Here is a 19,032-nt window from a genome sequence, read left to right on the forward strand (position 1 = left end):
TTTGCAGAAGCCCTAATTATGATTGGAACTTTGTGATTTGAGACAACTTATCAGACCAAGTAAAACTTGTTAATACTTTCAGCTTAGCATCATATACACAAAAACAAATAATCAGAAACAGCATATCAAAAGAAGATTAATAATAGTTTGAGGATGCTCAACTATCAGCACAGATAAAGAGAGCACTCACAAATCACAGAAGAGAACAATAGTATAGAAGAACCAGTTAATGTTCTCTACCTTTACTGAACAGATAACAAACACGGCCAACTTAATACACAAACACACACTTACTGTAGACATCAAACTCATAGCCTCAGTACAATCAATTTTTAGTACCTTCCCAGAAGGGTTTAAGCTATCTGCTGCTACACAAACAGAGTTCAGTGTAATAAAAGGGCTACTTGTGGTGGGATGTGGCGTGATGTCATAGCAGCCTCCTCTGGGCTGCTGCACGGAGTGTGTGTGAGTGTGTGTCTGTGTGCACGTGCAAGAATGTGGAGAGTTGAGGGGCTGCAGGGCTGAGGCTGGGTGCAGCGGGAGTCAGGAGGGGACATGGTGGGGGAAGGGAGGGAAAGGTCCTAAGTGGAAAAGAGCCACACAGAGTTTGCCAGTCAGACATACATGGCTCTATGCCCAATGCTTACCCATAACTACTTAGAAAGTCATCACATTGTTCTCGCAGGGCACACAACTTATTAAATATGTATAATTTGTTTACACATGTGTTATACAGAGTAAATATACTTTTTCAGGTCAATGCCTGATATATGTTCTAGGGCTGCAAATAATTATTTTCATTATCCATTAATCTACTTTTTCAAATGTATCATTTAGTCTATGAAACATCAAAAAATTTTGATGAGTAGTTTTGCCAATTAAAGCCAATAAAGTCAAAGTCCTGTCGGGCAGATACTTCATTATTGACACTCTTATAATAAAGTGCATGGCTGGCATAACTGGTAGTACTTCCACTTCCTCCTTTTAAAGAAAATTTGCCTTGGCTTTAAGAGAGAAGAGCAAGAACAAACATATGCAAGCATTTCAGGAATTAGGCAAACACACACACAGAGACACAGACACACAGAGAGACCTCAGCTGACTACTGGAAACCCCCACCCCATGCTCTCACTTCAATATGCTGACAGACCAAGTGTCTGACAACTGTATGCTCAGTTACTAGGTTAATATCAGCTTGCTCCGTGTATACCTGGTTAAATCCAGTCCCCTCAACACCACCATCAGGAAGAGAGGAGCCCTCAAGTAGTTTATCAACACGTCCGCAGCGGTCTTTCTCACGCGGTCAGTACAAACACACGCACAAATATATACAGGGCTTCCGTGATTTTTAGTCGGTTCTCTCAAAGGTGCTGGATGGTGAAATTAGGTTGTCAGGGTTACACAGAGGATGTCGCTGTAACAAATGTACAGTAGTTCAACCACTTCCTCTAGAACAAGAGTACTGTACTAAACCTGCACCAGATTTCACGGTCTTAAACCGCGGACTACTGCACTGGTCCAGCGAACAACTTTAATCAACAGGTTTTTCGCGTTTTGTGACTGGAAGCGGAAGTTGATAACTATCTGTCGAGTTAATTAATCATCTGTGCAGTTACAGTTGGCTTTGCCGACAACAACCACGGCAAGTTACTGATGAACACAAAAGGTGCGTAAGAACTCACAACAGGATTTTCGCGAACTTACCAGTATCTCCAGGTGTTTTCATTCTCTGTGGTTTCACTACTGAAGTTCGCTAAACTGGATCAATTCCACAAACTTGTTTGTGGAAAGAAAAGTCAATGTCTCGGCCTCTTCTTCCTCCTCTAGTTCCCAATCTGGAAAACTAGGTGAAGATACGCGACAAACTTTTGTAGCTACGGACAGCTCTCTGTTCTCTCGAGGCGCCGCGTTCTCACGGTCCGTTTTCCCGGCTCTCTGTCGATCGAAGGGCTGGCTTTCCACGCGAGCTGAGCGGCCAAGACCTCGCTGTTGGTCCTCGCCTCTTGTCCCGTAACTCAAGGCGTTCAAATCTGTTCAAGTTGCGGCGGAAAACAGTCAGCCGTCCCGAAGCGTCTCTCTCCCTTCTGTCCTAACAAGTTCCTTTGCTAACTGTCCGGTAGCTGTTTACTGCGTATCAGCCGCATCTTTGCCGCTTTTTGACATTTCTCCGCCGCGACGCTTTCTCACTTCTTTGACAGAAATTAACGATAGAGAAGAACCTCTCTTTCTTTACCGACTTTTTTAGTCCTCCACTCACTCTCACACCACTCAAAGCTACTCTCTCCTCCCCCCGTGCCTCTCTCAGTCCTCGGGGTGTCGTGTTTCGCTCGCTCTCTTCTGCGCGGGGCCCGCCCACACTGACGGCAGTGGAGGAGGGGGGGGGCTAACGTGGCGAGTCACGCCCACTCACCACGAGCCGGGGCCTTTGCTGGCGTCACTGCAGCACGAGGCGTTGCTGTGGAGACCGCCACATAGCGCTGGCGTGGTGACATCACATCCTACGATTCGAGAGAGGCGCGAGAGCGATTCTGCTCATGGCGTCTGTTTACGTCAATCTGGGGTTACGTTTCTAATTAGGCCCTTTACTATCTGGATAATTACACTTATTAAACTGCCAAATTAAACATGAAAGCGTCAGTTAGTGATTAACACTGAAAGAAGGACATTCAAACTCAGTATTACTGCAAATCTTATCAGGTCAGCTGCCTCTCAGGTGTGACACACTGAGCTATGTTGTTCTGTGATGATGAAAACATGGGCTACTCAGAGCTGGCAAACGTACACCAGCTCAATACTCATCAAAAAGTACAAGTACCTTTTTTAACAACGTGAAGTCAGTGGAATTAAGTGTAAGCACAATATTGAAGAAAAAAACTCATTCATTTTAAATAGGGTGGCCAAAACATTAGAACCACCTCTTCCTATAATGCACTTCACAACTCCACTAACTACTCTGACATCAAAAATAAACACATAGTAAAATTATCACCTTTCTGACCGTTCCAACCTAAAAACTGAGAAATTATGACCTTGAAAAAGTAAAGTTCATGCCAGAACCACTTTAGTGGATTGCATTAAATTGCACAGGCAGTAATTTTTTGCCCGATCAATCTGAGTATCCCACTACAAGTAGAACTATCTACATTTTTTACTCCAGTGGAAGAGCTATGCTGTGTTGAATAGGTCACCATAAAAACATAACTTTGCTTCTGGCAGCTTGTATTATATTACCTGTTTTCAGAATAGTTTTGCTCACTTCTTTTTGTTACCCTACCTACTTTAATTCACCCTGTGATGCAAATACTCAGGCAAAGTACCAGACATTACAAAAATTAACCCTAATTACTTTTACATTTATTTGAATTTTTACTGAAATATGATGGCATAAAATGATACATTAAATTGTATTCACATAAAAATAAAAAATAAAAACAAATAATGAGCAAATAGCCTATTTGCCTGAAAAATACTCCACAACAAGTAGAAGTACCACTTTAAATTTACTTCGGGTACAAATTGCACATTTAAAAGTGCAAAGTATCTGCATCAAAATAAATATACAGTGCCAAAAGTAAAAGTAAACTTTCTATTGTGCAGAAGGGCCCATTTAAGAATAATATTTATGATATTATTAGATTATAATTAGGGATGTTGACACATCAATAAATTAATAATGTTACAACTGGTAAAAGAGGAGCTAATTGTAATTTCTTTATGTACTGCTAGGTGGCCTAACTCATAGGCCACAATAACAGTGTACTTAGTTACTTTTCACAACTGCATACTCACTTTCTTTACTCGTACTACTAAAAACACAAGTATGTTTTTTTCGAATGTTTCTTGACTTGGAAGCTTCTTTAATGTGCAGTATGATGGATAATACTATACAAAAGTTATTTAAAAATGCCATGAAGAGGGACGCACCAAATCTAGGCCTATGTGGTGTGACCACAGCACCACCTCTGCTAGGTATACTTGCACACAGTTTTTAAAAAAATGGAAGGCTCTCATAAGCATTCTGGAAAGGTTGCCACAGTTTTTCTTTTTGTCTGCCTCTATGTTTTAGATTGGTTTACTTTTTTTAAGATGAATTTAGCCAGTTGGATGGTTCTGCATGATGAATAGATATCTTGCACAGTATGTTATACTAAACGGCTGGATTCATGTTCAGTTTCTGATAAAGGAGAATAGTTTAATTGTCTGTGCTGATGTATAGATATGAGCATGGGTTCAGGTCATGACCATTATCTTAAAACCCAATTGTGATCTAGTACAATCTTATAGGTGTACAAAATTAAAGCTCCTTTACTGCAAAAACAACGAAATAATTTAAACACTTTCTGTGCCTCAGAGCAAAGACAGCGCACAGACAGAGTCAGTCATTTTATTTCCGTTGCTTTCACTTGATCCAATGATTGTTCCTCTCACCTTAAACACACTGACCTTCTGCTTCCTCATGTGCATCTGATATGAAACTGTCGTGTGTTATCGATAAGAAAATGTGAGGAGGGTGAGGTGTCATGCATGGGAGGTGAAGTGCATCTCCTCTTTTTTGCCTTCACCCTGGCACCTGGTGCACCGTGGAGGCTTTCTGTGTGTCATTTAACAGTGTTACATCATGTTACACACCACTGCACTGCCCTGTCAACAGGATAAGACAGTGGTTGTAAAACAAAGTAAACAAAGTCCCCTGACAGCTACAATGTCCCTGTGGTTTGATTTACAAACAGGATTTCTTCTCTCTTCACTAGCCATTCTCCGACAGGCTCAGGAAACCCACTCTGCTCTGCCTGATAAGAAAGTGGACCAAAAAAAGAGACAATTTATATTGGATGGTGAAGCCTCACATTTAGGAAAGTGCTGTCCTGTTTTCTCCTTTAGAGCGAAACAAACACTGGAAGGTCATGTGGCTTTTTTCTCACACAAGAGGACAATAGGACAAACAGCTGGGAACAAGAGCATTGCACTTTTCCCATTTCTCGGTTTGTTGCTGTCTCTGATTTGTTGTTGTCTGTTGTGGCATGCACCCACCACCTACCTATCAGACATTTTCCAATGTCCGTATGTCTGGTTGAGGTGAAGAGCTCTACAGCGTCCCCTTGGCTCTTCACACAGAGGGAGAGATGAGAGAGGAGAAATAAGAAGCGGACAAGAGGAAAAGCTTGAGAGGGAGAGAAGGAGAGAAGGAGGACATGAATACTCGACTGAAAGTGACTACGCGATTAAGTGCAGAGTGACCAACCGTTTTTTCTCTTCTGTGTGCCTGTGACTCGTGTGAGTGTACACTATTGTAACTCAAGCACAGGAGATGACATTTACAGACAGATCTACAGCACAGTACATTCAGAACACTGATAAACACAGTGCTTCACTCAGCACCCTCCCTCTATCCTCCTCCTCCTCCTCCCTTTCTCCTCCCTCGCCCTTGATGTTTATCCAGCTCTCCAGTTTTCTCTCCCCCCTTTCCTTTTTACTTTGCTCCTACTCTGTCCGTTAAAATCCTGTCCTCGTTGCCATCCAGCCACCCATCCATACATCCACCCATCCACGCTCCCTTATTCTCACACCTCTTCTGTTCCTCCTCCCGCTCTATCCTCTGCCACCTCTTCACGCGTGCATTTTGTTTCCCTCCCTCATCACTTCACGTCCTCTCCTCAGGTCATCTTTTCAACTACAAGCTCATGGTTGATGGAATTATTCATTTAGTATGTGAAAACATTAATAGTTTGATCATGATCATTCATAATGAATTCATAATTATCAGCAGTGTTTTTATTTATTGACGACATTTCACTTCATTTAGGCATCAGTGTATCTGACAGTCAAATGTTTTTAGCCATGAGCAAACGTGAGAATTTGAAATACTATAATACTATATGAATAAATGTGAATTTCCCATTGGGATGAATAAAGTACCTATCTAATTATCTATCTATCTGTCTGTCTATCTAAAGAAACTTTTCTGAGGTCAAATTTAATTGGATATTGTCAAATTATAGTCATTATGCATTTAAGCATTTAAAAATCTTGCACAAAGCACTGTGGTTCATATGAAACATGGAAGAACCAAAGTCAGAAATGTCAAAGTTCAGACAAACTTGCATCCAGGTGCCCTCTTCATTGTCATATTTTGTATGCCATGCTAAAATTCAGTCAGGCCATAAATCCTTTTTGCATGTAATTCATCTCTCTCCCCACATCCTCTGTCATCTTTCTGCCCCAAATATACAAAGTTGTGAGCTGTGGCTAGGAACTCATCAGGATCAGAATGTGGTCTATTTTAGGCTTTCAACAAACACTGGATAATATAGTATGCTTTGAAATTGAATGTAAATTCCCACAACATTTTCACATATTAGTTATTTAAACTGTCACATGCATTTTGCCATTACTTGGGAAGTGAAGTTGATGATGTGTGTGACAGAAGAGTCTTGTCCTGTTGGTTCCAGATTATGCGTAACTCCCTCTATCTCCCATCCCGCCCTTTTTCATCCCCTTCGTGCTTTATATGACTGTGTCCGTTCCAAATCAGAGTGACAGACAGACGCTCCAAAGAGAAAGACAGAGAGAATGAAAGGGAGAGCAGAGATTTTGTCACTGGGGAGTTTGTGTGGGTGTGAACATCCTCAAATATCTTCCATACTGATTGGGAATCGCTCCCCCCCCACCCCACCTTGTCCAGGCTTCACCTTATATATGCTAAATGATATGTCATCCCCTGTGTCTCAAACAGTCACACCTGTTAGACAAGTTGTACAGCAGTTCAACAGGGTCAAAATCCTACAGATGTCAATAGTGCAGTTACATTGCATGGGATCCAGTCAGCACTAATACACACACTGGTTTCTTCTCGTCTGTGCCTCTATAACACAGATGGCTCGAGTCAGTGTAATTACCGTGGACAATGGGTGTGGTAGCCCACTTACCAGTGCCACCACAGGCAGTGCAGACACACACACACACACACACACACACACACATTCACATTGCATGTACACACAAAACATGATTTCAGTCACCAGCGGAAGAAGGCAGGATTATAATTCCTGGACGGGGTGTTAAACAACCAACAGAGGTGTAATATGTACATAGGGTATATGATGACTCATAGCACTGGTGACGTGAATAAATGCACCAACACATAGACATAGATGTGCACACGCTCTGTCTCTCCCTACCTCTCTTTCTTTTTCTATTCACCTATTCTTTGTAAGTGCTACAATTATCTTGACTTGATTTCCAGCGATCTTACATAATCAACTTCAGACAGTGTTATACTAAACTCCTACAAAGTTAAACCCTTGTTCAGCTTTGATTCTTCATGTGGCGAGCCTTGACTGAAGAGAAAAAGGTTTAACTTCCTGCGTGACAGTGAAAGGCGAAAGGAAGATGGGAGGCATGGAGGACGAGAGTAGACCGGATGAAAGAAAAAGCCGGCAGCTGAGGGGACAACAAGTGCAGCAGGGTGGCGGTTAATTCCTCCCCCTGCCCTACACACACACACGTATATATATATACACACACACACACACTCACTCACCCTCCTACCTCACCCCATCAAAACAGCAAGAGGGAAAAAAAGGACAGAGACAGGGAGAGAGGGGAAAAGAGAGCAAAGCTGTGGAGAATAAGGAGTGGGAGAGAGAGGGATAAGAGTCAATGGGGTCTTTGTCATCAAAGAACTTGTTTATTTTCAAGCTTGCCAGTCCAACCGTCAAGAGACACAGCCTGGTATCGCTCCTTCTGTCTCTCTGTCTGTTTTCCTCCCTCCTTACCCTTCATAGGTCATTAAAAACGCAAGTTTAAACAGTTTTTAAATAACAGTGACAGTGAACGTTTTGTTGTCTTTTTTCAACAGCACTTTAAATAAACATCTATAGGATGTCCAACCGTCTAGTTGAGACCCGAGGCCGCTACACAGTTACCCTCTGTCCACATTCTCCCTCCCGCTCTTCTCTTCCCCAGCTGGTATTCGCACATGAGTAATGGGATTACCACAGCGAATGGTGAGGTGGTGGAGGAGGGAAGGAAAGAGGTGGGGAGGGTGACGTTAGGGGGACAAGTGAAGCAGAGGGGGATCAGGGGGAAGATCCACCTGTGTGAAGCACGGGAAAATCTATCTGGGAAATGGCTCGACTGTGTCTCTGACATTTTTATCCGCAGAACACACATATAAACCATTGGTTCTTCGTGACAACTCCAAGTTTGCACTGATTGATTTCTTAGATTCAGGGCCACTTAAAGAAACCCATTGTGACTTACTATTTTCATTCACGAGGCCCTAGACAGAAAAAACGCACTCTCTTTCTGTTGGATTACCATGGCAATGAGGGAGCTATTCAAGAACAAAAACCTCCTTTTGCGGTGGGTAAAGTATGGAAAAAGCAAGCGGCTAGTGCCCATATGAAAGCAGGGTGGTGGGAGTTGGAAAGAGAGGGTAATGTGAGAGCGGGTGGAAGGCACAGAGAATGTGTGTTATATTAAACCAAAGCCTGGCTGAGTGTCAAGACTGTAATATATACTGAAAGTGTGTGTGTGTGTGTGTGTGTGTGTGTGGGGGGGGGTTCAAAGGAAGCAAAGGAAGGGAGATCAGTTAATTTAAATCAGGGGACATGACATTAATGGACATGGCTGTGGGGGAGGACTGGGGGGACGTAGAGGAAAAATGTAACCTGCTAGGATGAGGAGGGGAGGATAGAAGAACGTGAGCGAGACAGGAGGGGTGTTAAGGAAGGTGCAAATGTCAGCCTGGAAAGGAAAGAGAGGTATGCCTGGCTGTGTGACAGTAGCTATATTGAGCACAGCGTGTGTGTTGACACTGTCTCCTGTATCTCACTGAGGAACAAACTCTTCCTACTGGCACAGCACAGCGCTTCCTCTTCCCATCTTTACTCTTCTCTAGCCCTCAGTAACCAAAGTGCACAATCTCCTCCTCTCATCCATCCCCATTGTTTTCCTTCCTTATCTTTGATTTAAATATTCTCAGTCTCACCCCCATCTGTGTTACTAGCTCCTGTGTCCTCTAAGTGTGCATTTTTTTTTTCTTCCTCTTTCTTTGTTGGTTTACTTCAGTTGGTTTTATTCAGTTACTTAAGAGGCAATTTTCATCGCAAGAGCAACAGTTAAGTGCTGAGTATGAGGCATAATCACTTTAGAGTCACTATTACACTGACAGTAAAAGGAGACAGTAGCAAAACCAAAAACTAATTATTCAACAGATAATGATGCAATTTAGATATTATTTAGACATATAGTCGAGTGTGTGTGCTCAGAAAAACTCAGGTGTTTATTTCTGGTCCTCGATGTGTAAACAGGAAACAAGGATGCTCAGAGCAGGTAATTACATCCAGTCTGCACAAGGAGCGCTCTTGCTTTTGCACAGGGAGTGAAAGAGCAAAATGGAGTTCTTAAACTCACAGCCAAAATGTAGAGATGAGTTAAAAGGAAAATTTCTACAACCAACACAGTCACACAGCCAGACGAGAAGGTCAGAAAAACACAAAATGATTTTGTTAGATTAGAGCTTTCCCCACGGGTTAGTAACACTGCCATGGCAGTGAACGTGTATACATTGTATCAAAATATGTTTCCCATTGATATGTATCTCCTCTCTCTTTGGGATAGTAAATTTAGATAGAAGCAACACATCAGTCAGCAGCATCTTAAATATATACTAGATGCAGACCCATTAAGTTAAAAGACAAATTGTGACCTAACAAATTTCACCTTCTTTGGAGCACAAATGCTTATTTCATCCAGCTGTTTATTTTAAACATCTGTTGAACATTTGGCCTGTTAGTGGGGAAAAAAGTTTGTAAAACTTTCAGGACCTCATGAGTAAGTTGTTATTGTTGACAGCTGCTATTCCATATGCTAGTATTTAGGAATTCGGTGTCTTAGTCTATGGACACCTGAACATGTGGCCACCAAAAAATGTTGATTGAACCACTACCACTAATTGTGTGGTTTGACAATGACAGAGGAACAGCATGTTATTCAGATTTGGAATTCAGGCAGTAGATACTCTTTATGACTAAATTTTAAATCTCAACATCTGACCTGATGGACCTACTATAGGTCATAAAGTCATCCGGGTAATCTCTTTCTTTCTTTCTTTCTTTCTTTCTTTCTTTCTTTCTTTCTTTCTTTCTTTCTTTCTTTCTTTCTTTCTTTCAGCAAATTTCACACAAATCTTTCTGTCGGTTTTAAGCATCTGTTACAAACAGATGGAGGAAGGTGATCATAACAACCTTGACTGCTTTGTGGGGATAATTAAATGATAAACTGTAACAACAACAACAACATTATAATGATAGATGACAACACTGGCAAATCTTCAAATTATTAAATGAAAATTTAATAATAAGAACTCAACAGTTAATTTGAAAACCTTCATCTTTTGTCCCCATTAAGAACAAATATTCTTGTCTCTCCTCTGCTCATTCATATGTGTCACAGCAAGTCCAGAATTAGATTAGGTTTCTGGATCACTCCCGTACTTGTTTATGACTATGCATGTGTGTGTCCGTGTGTGTGTGTCTGTGTACTGTCTGTGTAGAAGAGGTGTGGGTCAGATGCAGTAACAGCCTCCTCTTCTCGTTCCTGTCTCATCCCCAATTAGTCATCCTAACACCCGTCTAAGTCAGGGTCACTTACCCCCTCTTCGGATTGGATCACTCTAAGGTGCTTGGCCACCAGCCACCAAGCCCCCACCCTACTCTGCCAATGCAGAACACTTACAAAAAAAAACAGCTAAGCCTAGGTCACATGCCCATGTAGCCATATTACACCTTGCCCTGTTTAAGATATAGGTTCACATGTTCAGCTAGAGGTTGGAATTGACCTCTAGAGATGATGTGACATTCACGTACTCTAATTGTGACACTGTGTGACAGTGTCACAAGTAGACAGTGACTCCTTGTGACACTGGGGATAATTTTAAAAGTATTTAATTCGTCCAAAACAAGTGATCCTCCCACCCTCTCACACATCCTGAGACACCAGCACTAGCTCATAAACACAGCTCATAAACACACTAGCCTCTTTTTCATCTAGAGGATGATCCACCAGAAGCCGTCAGAATCCGTCTCCTTGGCCGGTACCGTCAGTGTAGCCCCCTCCCAATATCATCAGCTGGGCATGGAGACAGCAGGCCTGTAGGTGGTTCAGCTATGTGTCATACATTACATGCCAGTGCAGAGGAGGACTGACACAGAGCATGTGTTACACTTGCACAGTTTGATGTGCTCTGCCCTCACACAGGCACCATTGTGGGTGGCATAGTTATGTGTCATAATCACCATCATCCCTTGCTTTGTCGGGTTTCTTCTCATACGTGCGTGCCTATGTGATTGTTTCTGCGTTGCTACACTGTTGGTCCCTTTGTGGAGGTGCTGCTCAGTGGGCTCACTCACAGTGTGGGAGCTGCTGTTCTACAGTAGCACTGATTCATATTTTCTGACCTGTGTGTGCCATTGTTTATTGTGGCAGTTTGACGGCTCATGTTTTACATTGTGTGAGTTCTCAACTAATTATCTGTGCCCTGACTGCTAGTGGGATTTACTGTACATGTACAGGAAGAACAGGGACAGTGTAATAAATGAGAATAGATGTTACAAAATATTTATGAAGAAAAAAGAACTCAAGCTCACCTAGTTTTTCCAGCGCTTCCAAATGCATGTCATGGTTTTTTTTGATGGGATGTAGAGAACTATGCAACTGGATAACCACATTTGCTGGAGGAGACAGTGAAATATGTCAAAAGTCTGATGAAAGTAAGTCAAATGCAAGTCTCCACATGACCCTTTACAAGCTTTCTTCTTAGCTGTTTTGTACATTAGGTGTTATTTGCCTCACATTACTTACTTTGCCTTTTTTTCTTTTTGGCAGGGTGGTAGTGGGTGGGACATATTAACTAACTGAAACTGATCAAGTGCTCACCATATCAGCATTTGGTGTCAACTGTTTGCATGCTTGTTGACAAATGCTAAGCTGCTACCTTCAGTTTCTTTTTTAGATCATTCACAAAAAACTAAAATTGAAAGAGAACATTTTAACACCCGTATGTATAGCTATATCTTTGACCTCTGCTTGAGCTAATCAAACTGCCAGCTTCTGTCCATTGGTTCTGTCAACTTCTGTCTTTCTTTCTTCTGTATTTGTCCAATCTATCTCTGCATTAATACTTGTATAAATGAATGGTTGAAGCAGCATTATGTATGTTTAAATGCACACTCAACATCAGATGTTCTATCAGCCAACACCAACACTCAGTCTACAGTTATTTCACCTGCGTTAGCAAAACCTCTCTGGATTGGTGGTTCAAGAAGCTGCAGCTAAGTTCTGGACAAAGTCTGACATTACACCTATTTAAATTTCTTTATTTCCAGGTCACAGTTCTAGTGACTTCATTTCCAGCCTTGTGTTAGGCATCTGCACATTGCCAAAGCACTGCAGCTGTACATCAGTGGCAGAAATATCAAAAATATCAAAAGGTCCTCTAATCTGTGTTGGTTTTTGTCCCTCACTGTGGGCTAAAGGCCAGAAGAAGGTTGGTTTGAGGTTAGTGCTTGCATTCTTGCATTCTCTGCCATAGGATAGACGATCTAAAAAAGCAGTTACGCAGTTTCGAGGTGTGTTTGTTGAGCTTTTTATATTTTTAATATGTTTTGACTGTGTTTTTTATGTTTGATTGCTGCTATTGTGAACGACTGTGTGAAGTCTGCACTTGAGAAAAGCCACAAAAATAAATGTACTTATTTACTTAACCACCACTTTAATGACAAGGCAATTGCCTTATTATAACAATAGACAGCAAAATATATTAAAACAATGCACATCCAAAATGTGAGTAGTCTGAACACAGAGATAACCTAACAAAACTTCTTTTAATGTAGTAAATTACCTTTGCATCTTTCCTATTACTTGTTTTTTTGTAGTCAGAACATCCTGAATATGGTCAAGGTGCTTTAAATCAGTCACAATTTGCTAGCTCTGTGAGGGTTTGGAGACCCGCAGAGAGAGGAGGTGACAGTGTTATAGAAGGTTTCTTCGGGAAGTGGGAGCTCTGGGTGATGTGTCATTCGGGGGGGGATGGCTTCCCTGCTGTGCCGACTGTTTGTGTGCGTTCATGTCTGAGTGACATTCAGTTCCCATAAAACTGTTGTGATGAGGGTATGGAGGAGGCACTTGTGTTAAATGACTGTCACATCCTTATCTCCCCCAAAGCGCTCTGATGTTAATTTCCGTGAAGTGTCGGCATCCTGGCTTTATTCAGGCTTTTGGCATTTTCTTGACAAGGTGAAGGCAGAGCGAATGACAGCAAAGATAAGGCAGCATACAACATATCCCCAACCTCAATGTGGCACATTTATGTGATGCTGATTAAACCGTTGTTCTAGATTTAACCTGAAGGACTAAATACTTCAATGACATTGAATAGCTGACAAGAACAAAAAACAGAACAAACAGCAACAACATAAAATGGGAGTTCACCAGGACCGAAGCTTAAAGAAGAAATGCTTGCTTCAGGAACTTGTTCCATTTTTCTTTATGTATAGCCACACACATCTTGAAGCCACTGAATGAAAATGCCACGAGAAGGACAAGGCCAAATCTATCTTTAGTTTATACAGATACAGCTGTGAGATGAATAAAAGAAAACAGATTTTTTACCTAAAGAATGTTCTGTTCTGTTTTATATTGCTATGAAATGTGAAACAATGATCATCCGTAGTTCCTGCAAATGCGAGCAAAACAAAACTTCACCAAAAGATTATACTACTGTCATATTCACACTAGATTTGACTGCTGTGTGTATTTAACAGTGCTAAACTACAGCTTTACAATAAACCTGCAGCAGAAAAGAATATACAAAAGCTTCTCACGTGCTGTTAAGTGTATTTTAAAGAATAACACCAGCCTGAAAAAAAAAAAAAAAAAACAGACATTCTGGTTGAAAATTTCAATTCAGTTTCAGCTCTGACACCCAGCAGTGACGTGAGACATTTCACTGCAGCAAGGTGAGACGACTGACGGTGAGCAACAAGACTAGAACTTATTAAAATGGTTAATCAACTAAAATATTATTAACTAAATTTCACCAGCCTCCTAAAAGAAATATCTTTGAATGTTTGACTTTTCTTCTAACAAAATAGCTTATGTACATCACTGAAATTATTTACTCATATGCTGTACTAAAGTAGAATTTCTTGTACTTTACTGCAATTTAGAGTGAAATATCGTACATTTTACTCATTTTATTTTTTTCAACAACTTGTTTATTTAATTTATAACTAAGCTGATATTAAATGATGCATTATTTTTGTTTACTACATAGCAGTACACAAAGTGGTTTAAATTAGCTTCACCTTAACTAGCTGCAGCATCAATGATGTTTCCACATTTCCACATTTGAAGTATGATTTATGATTCTGCATGATAAGGACTTTCAGGACTGAGAACTGAGCAAAAAGTATATTTTGATGCTAACACTTTTGCACCTTTGTTTAATGTAGGTCATTAACATGTAATAGAGTATTCCTACATTGTGGTAATAATACTTAGAATTTTTTCCCTGAAAAATGTGTTTTCCATACAACACTAAGTTCTTTATCTTGAATAAAGAATTTGTTGTTCTTTCAATTTAACATGAGTACTGAGTTCGTATCTTTCAGCCATCTTGAATTTTGCAAAAGTTTTTTCCATTATAATAAACATTAATGAAAAACTTTTACTTCTTGTGAGTATGAAATTCACAAATCTGGGTGTGAAAAATAATCAGGAGACCTATTGGTACTACAGCTAGTAAAATAAATAGGCTACTTAGACAATTATTGTAGAAAGATTTTGCACTGAGGTACTGCTACTTAAATAATATAATCGGCATAGTGCAGTTGTAGAAAAAGCACTCAGATTGTTTACCTAAATAAAACATTACCACATACTACTGCATTCAGTGGTAAAAATCCCAAAGTATTTTTATTAAAAAAATTTCAAACCATCGAATGTTAATAGGTTCATGCAGAGTGGCTAATTTTCAGAGTAATTAATCATTTCTGAAGCATCAATGTGTTCATCCCTTTTATATTGCTACCGGTAAAAGTGGAGAAATGTAAAGTTACTTTATGTACTGCTGAGTACGTTGCGAATTTACCTCCAAGATTAAAAACCATACATATATTATAAATTGTTATATTTAATATTATTAATCTGTAAAAGTATTAACATCTGATGGAAATACAGTAAAAGTAAAATACAAATACTACAAAAATTTACTGCTTACATTTACATAAAATCACTTGGCAGCTACCTTTATCCAAAGCGACCTAACAAGTGAAGTACAAGGCACACAAAAATCTAAATCAAGGAGAAAACGTCAATGCAAAGTGCTGTTAGAAGAAGTGTTTCCGTTTTTCTGTAAAGGTACAGACAATTAGAGACACAAACACACGTGTACGCTGCTGCTAAGGGGGAGAAACCAAATCAGTCTTGTGACATTTTACCGCTCACACTAGCTCCCACTGGCACTCACTGGCACCAATAAAACACACACACACACACGTGTATTTGCATTCATGCTTTGTGAGGACACTCATTAACACCATCCACCCAAACATTAGACATCAGAAAAAGTTTTAAACCAAACCCCAAACCCTCATCCTAATCAAAAGGTGATTCTAACTAGAACTTATTTCTTACAGAAATAGCAATATAAGTGAAAACACACACACACACACACACACACACACACACACACACACACACACACACTGGCAGTGTTTCTACTTAAACTGACAGCTGGTGTCCTTATCTTCCCATACCACTGACACTGAGGCCTTACTTGTAGCCAGTTCCACCTTTATTGGGATTCTTCCAAACCCAGTCGTATTACTACTCTGTTAACTGACTCCTCACCACACCAGATACGCTGCTCTCCAGTTACACGCCTTATGCCGTGGTCTGGTTTTACAGTCATGGAGAGTAACTTTGTGATGACTTTGTGCTCCAACAATGACTCACAGGAAGTTATGATGGCTGTCAGAGCCACAGGAAATAATTTGCTCCCTCCTATAATAACTACGTGAAGATAACATGACATTTTGGCTCACTGTTGTTACATAGCAACATCATTTTATCTAAAACCCATTTTCTCTACTTTACAAATGACCAAGAAAAAAACTGAAATTAGAATAGTATTAACTTATTTAAAGGACTCAGAACCCACAGAAACTAGTGATATTCAGCTCCTTCCTCTGTGCCATGGAGTTTCATTGTTTGTCTAGAAACTGTTGAAAACACCTCAGTATGCCACATGTTACAATGGTTGACATGTTTGTTCATTTCAAAAACATATGAATGTTGTAGTTTATCAGCACCGACAGCTTCGTATATGTGCTGTAAACCTTTATTAAATCTTCACATATAGCTTAGGATGCACAAATTAAAATTGGTGTAGGTTTTAGTTTTAGTCACTCATATCACAAAGGCAGATGCTCTTTTGTCTGATCCTCATCAGAAACAGCCTGGATTTTCTTATTTGGGGTTTTTGTGAATTTCTAGAATAAAATATGAAGCTACTATTGCTTTACCCTTTTGTGGGGTTTGGTAAAAAAACAAAAACAAAAGAAAAACTGGCCAAGGGTAACAATGAAGGGTTACAATACAAAAATGCCTTATTAAAAGGAAAATCTCATTAGTCAGAAAAGTGGCCCATACTTCATATTATACTAATGGGTTGTTAATACAGACACACTTTAGTTTAAATTTCTTTTCTTTTTTTGTTTCAGAGGGTTGGTCTACAAGAAGTACAAAGTAACATCAAAAGGAAAAAACAGGTACTTTAATAATAAAGTATCCGTACCTAATTACATTTCATCATTGTGGACATGTGATAAAGTATTTGGAAATTTCAAATTGAAGTTGATTCTTGAGATATATCAGCATGAATTACTACAAATGACTACACTTTGTCACAGAACAAAAACATATCGATGCGACAACACAGCAACACAGATCTACCCGAGTCACCCTGGTGATAGGATCACATGCTCACCACCGCCGTCCGTGACTCAACTTGGAGGTGGGTGTCTGAAAGCTGTCACACTTACACACTCCAGCATCCTACCTAATCATCCACCTACTGTGCCACACAGCAGGGGGGAGCAGGAGCGAGGCAGAGGGAGCCAGACTGAAGGAGAGGCAGTTAACAAGACAGGAGGAAGAGGAGGAGGAGGAGGACAACAAAACAGTCAGACGAGGAGACAAACACTTCTGGATGAGGAAGGACGATGGGAGGAGGCCAAACTTATGCGATGCTGTTTGTTAATTAGCAGATGTCCTCTGAGTCAGCTGAGAGAAAATAAATGGAGGGAGAGCTGAGGGTGATCTGACTCTTCTCCCCCCACCCCTGACTAACAAGTCTGCTGGGTGAGAAGATGTCGCCATGGTGTGGGGACACAGGATGAGACTCTACAGCCCTCGCCTACATGAGTTCATCTCACTCAAGTGTCTCACACACACACACACTAGACATCAGCAAGTTAAAATACGTTTGGTACACAGATGCAAAATTCATAACCTGTGGACAGAAAACCATAGAATTATCAGTCAAACCCAAGATAACGTGTTATTTTAACCCGTTGTTGGCATTATTTACACAAATAAAATATGGTTTAGTGCTCATTCATTTGACAACTTAATGATTTCGTACACAGAGTGAGAATGAGTTGCTTTGCTTTTCTCCAAACATCCAAATGTCAATGTAAAACCAACTGATCATTTGCAGCCACAATGATGTTATTTAGCCCAATGTTCCATATGTGAAGGTTTTTACTTTAAAAACGGTCACAGATGTATTATTGGTTCACAAAATAATGTGTATATGAGAGTCAAACCACAAGGGCACATACATTAGTAACAGCAGTATATGGTTACAACCAGTTTTTAACTAACAACCCCCTAAAAAACTGAAAAAGTAAAACCCCAAACAAATGTTTTGCCTCACCAAAAGTTTAGACATGCAAATAAATTCAGTTTTGTGCGTTCACAAATAACTGTCCAGGTTGTTATTCGAGCATTTTCATCCACTGAAATATAATGAGCAATAAAATTGAGAATTAATTGCTTGTAGAATTAATTAGACTAAGTATTTCATTGGATGGTTTTTAAATTGGCAATACAAGGAAGAAGTATTTACATAATTCTGAATGAATACATGAATTGACCAATCAATAGGTATATTAAATAAATACTTATATACAAATACTTTCCAATCAATAATGTGAATTATTGATTTGTAAATTGAGCAATTTATTACTTTTTTTTGCAAAACACATTTGTAGTTAAATTATTCATTTAGATAAACATTCTATAAATAGTGTTATCTATTTAAAGTGATGTATTTGCTGTTTCATGTTGTTTTTTGTTGTTAAATCTTGTATATCTATAATATTTTTACATGTTGTTTGATGGATCGACTGATTAATTCTACAATATGTCTATTAAAACCTTGTTTTTACTGCTCACTTGAATATCAGTAATGAAAATACAAATAAATTATTATTATGCATTTAATTGTAAAATATCTCAATAAGTCTTGTTTTTAAAGTCCATGTATATGTTTAAAAAATGTTTATAATTATATCAATGACACATAAGGTCCTCCCCAGTTGAGGGGTCAAACGAGCAAGATGTCTGGATTTGAAGAGTTCTCCATGTTGTCAAGGTGATGGTTTTGGTTTGTGTTAATTGACATATTAAGACTTGCAGCGCCCTCCTCTGGTTAAAAGACAGCATGACAAGCAGAGCTCAATTTCCTGTTTGAGAAATTAGGTTTCTCCAAACCAAGTGAAACCTGTGGTTCAACATGAAAACACGAAGTAGATCTCAACAGAAAAGACTGAAAAGAGTACGAGAAGCGAGAAAGGATCATCTGTACAGTTTCTGTCTCCTGTTTTATTTGGATGGATGAAACACTTTCAGTTACAAAAATGACTTAAAATTAACAACACTGTACAATGAACAAGCAATTTT

The 19,032-nt window shown here is 39.8% G+C and overlaps 1 protein-coding gene and 1 long non-coding RNA gene across 4 annotated transcripts in view; one reads left to right on the forward strand and one right to left on the reverse strand.

Moving 5' to 3' along the window:
• erfl3 (Ets2 repressor factor like 3) overlaps nt 1-2,320 on the reverse strand; it is a 47,388-nt gene extending 45,068 nt beyond the window's left edge. The window contains exon 1 of one of the 2 annotated variants that reach the window (XM_067509483.1): nt 1,705-2,320. In XM_067509483.1, coding sequence (XP_067365584.1) covers nt 1,705-1,726 — 22 coding nt within the window. In that variant the 5' untranslated portion in view covers nt 1,727-2,320. Of the gene's footprint in view, nt 1-1,210; nt 1,226-1,704 lie in introns of those variants that run through there. The other variant, XM_067509484.1, reaches the window with a different exon arrangement.
• Nucleotides 1,190-18,296, forward strand: LOC137130006 (uncharacterized). Of its 2 annotated transcripts, none has more exons than XR_010914793.1 (4): nt 1,190-1,302; nt 16,788-16,835; nt 16,977-17,080; nt 17,154-18,296. It is a non-coding gene; the product is annotated as an uncharacterized lncRNA (long non-coding RNA). The 2 variants fall into 2 exon arrangements; XR_010914794.1 differs by having other exon boundaries at nt 1,228-1,666.
• The last annotated feature ends 736 nt before the right edge of the window (nt 18,297-19,032 follow it).

This window comes from Channa argus, chromosome 7 (genome assembly GCF_033026475.1).
Source record: "Channa argus isolate prfri chromosome 7, Channa argus male v1.0, whole genome shotgun sequence".
NCBI classification, from domain to species: domain Eukaryota; kingdom Metazoa; phylum Chordata; class Actinopteri; order Anabantiformes; family Channidae; genus Channa; species Channa argus.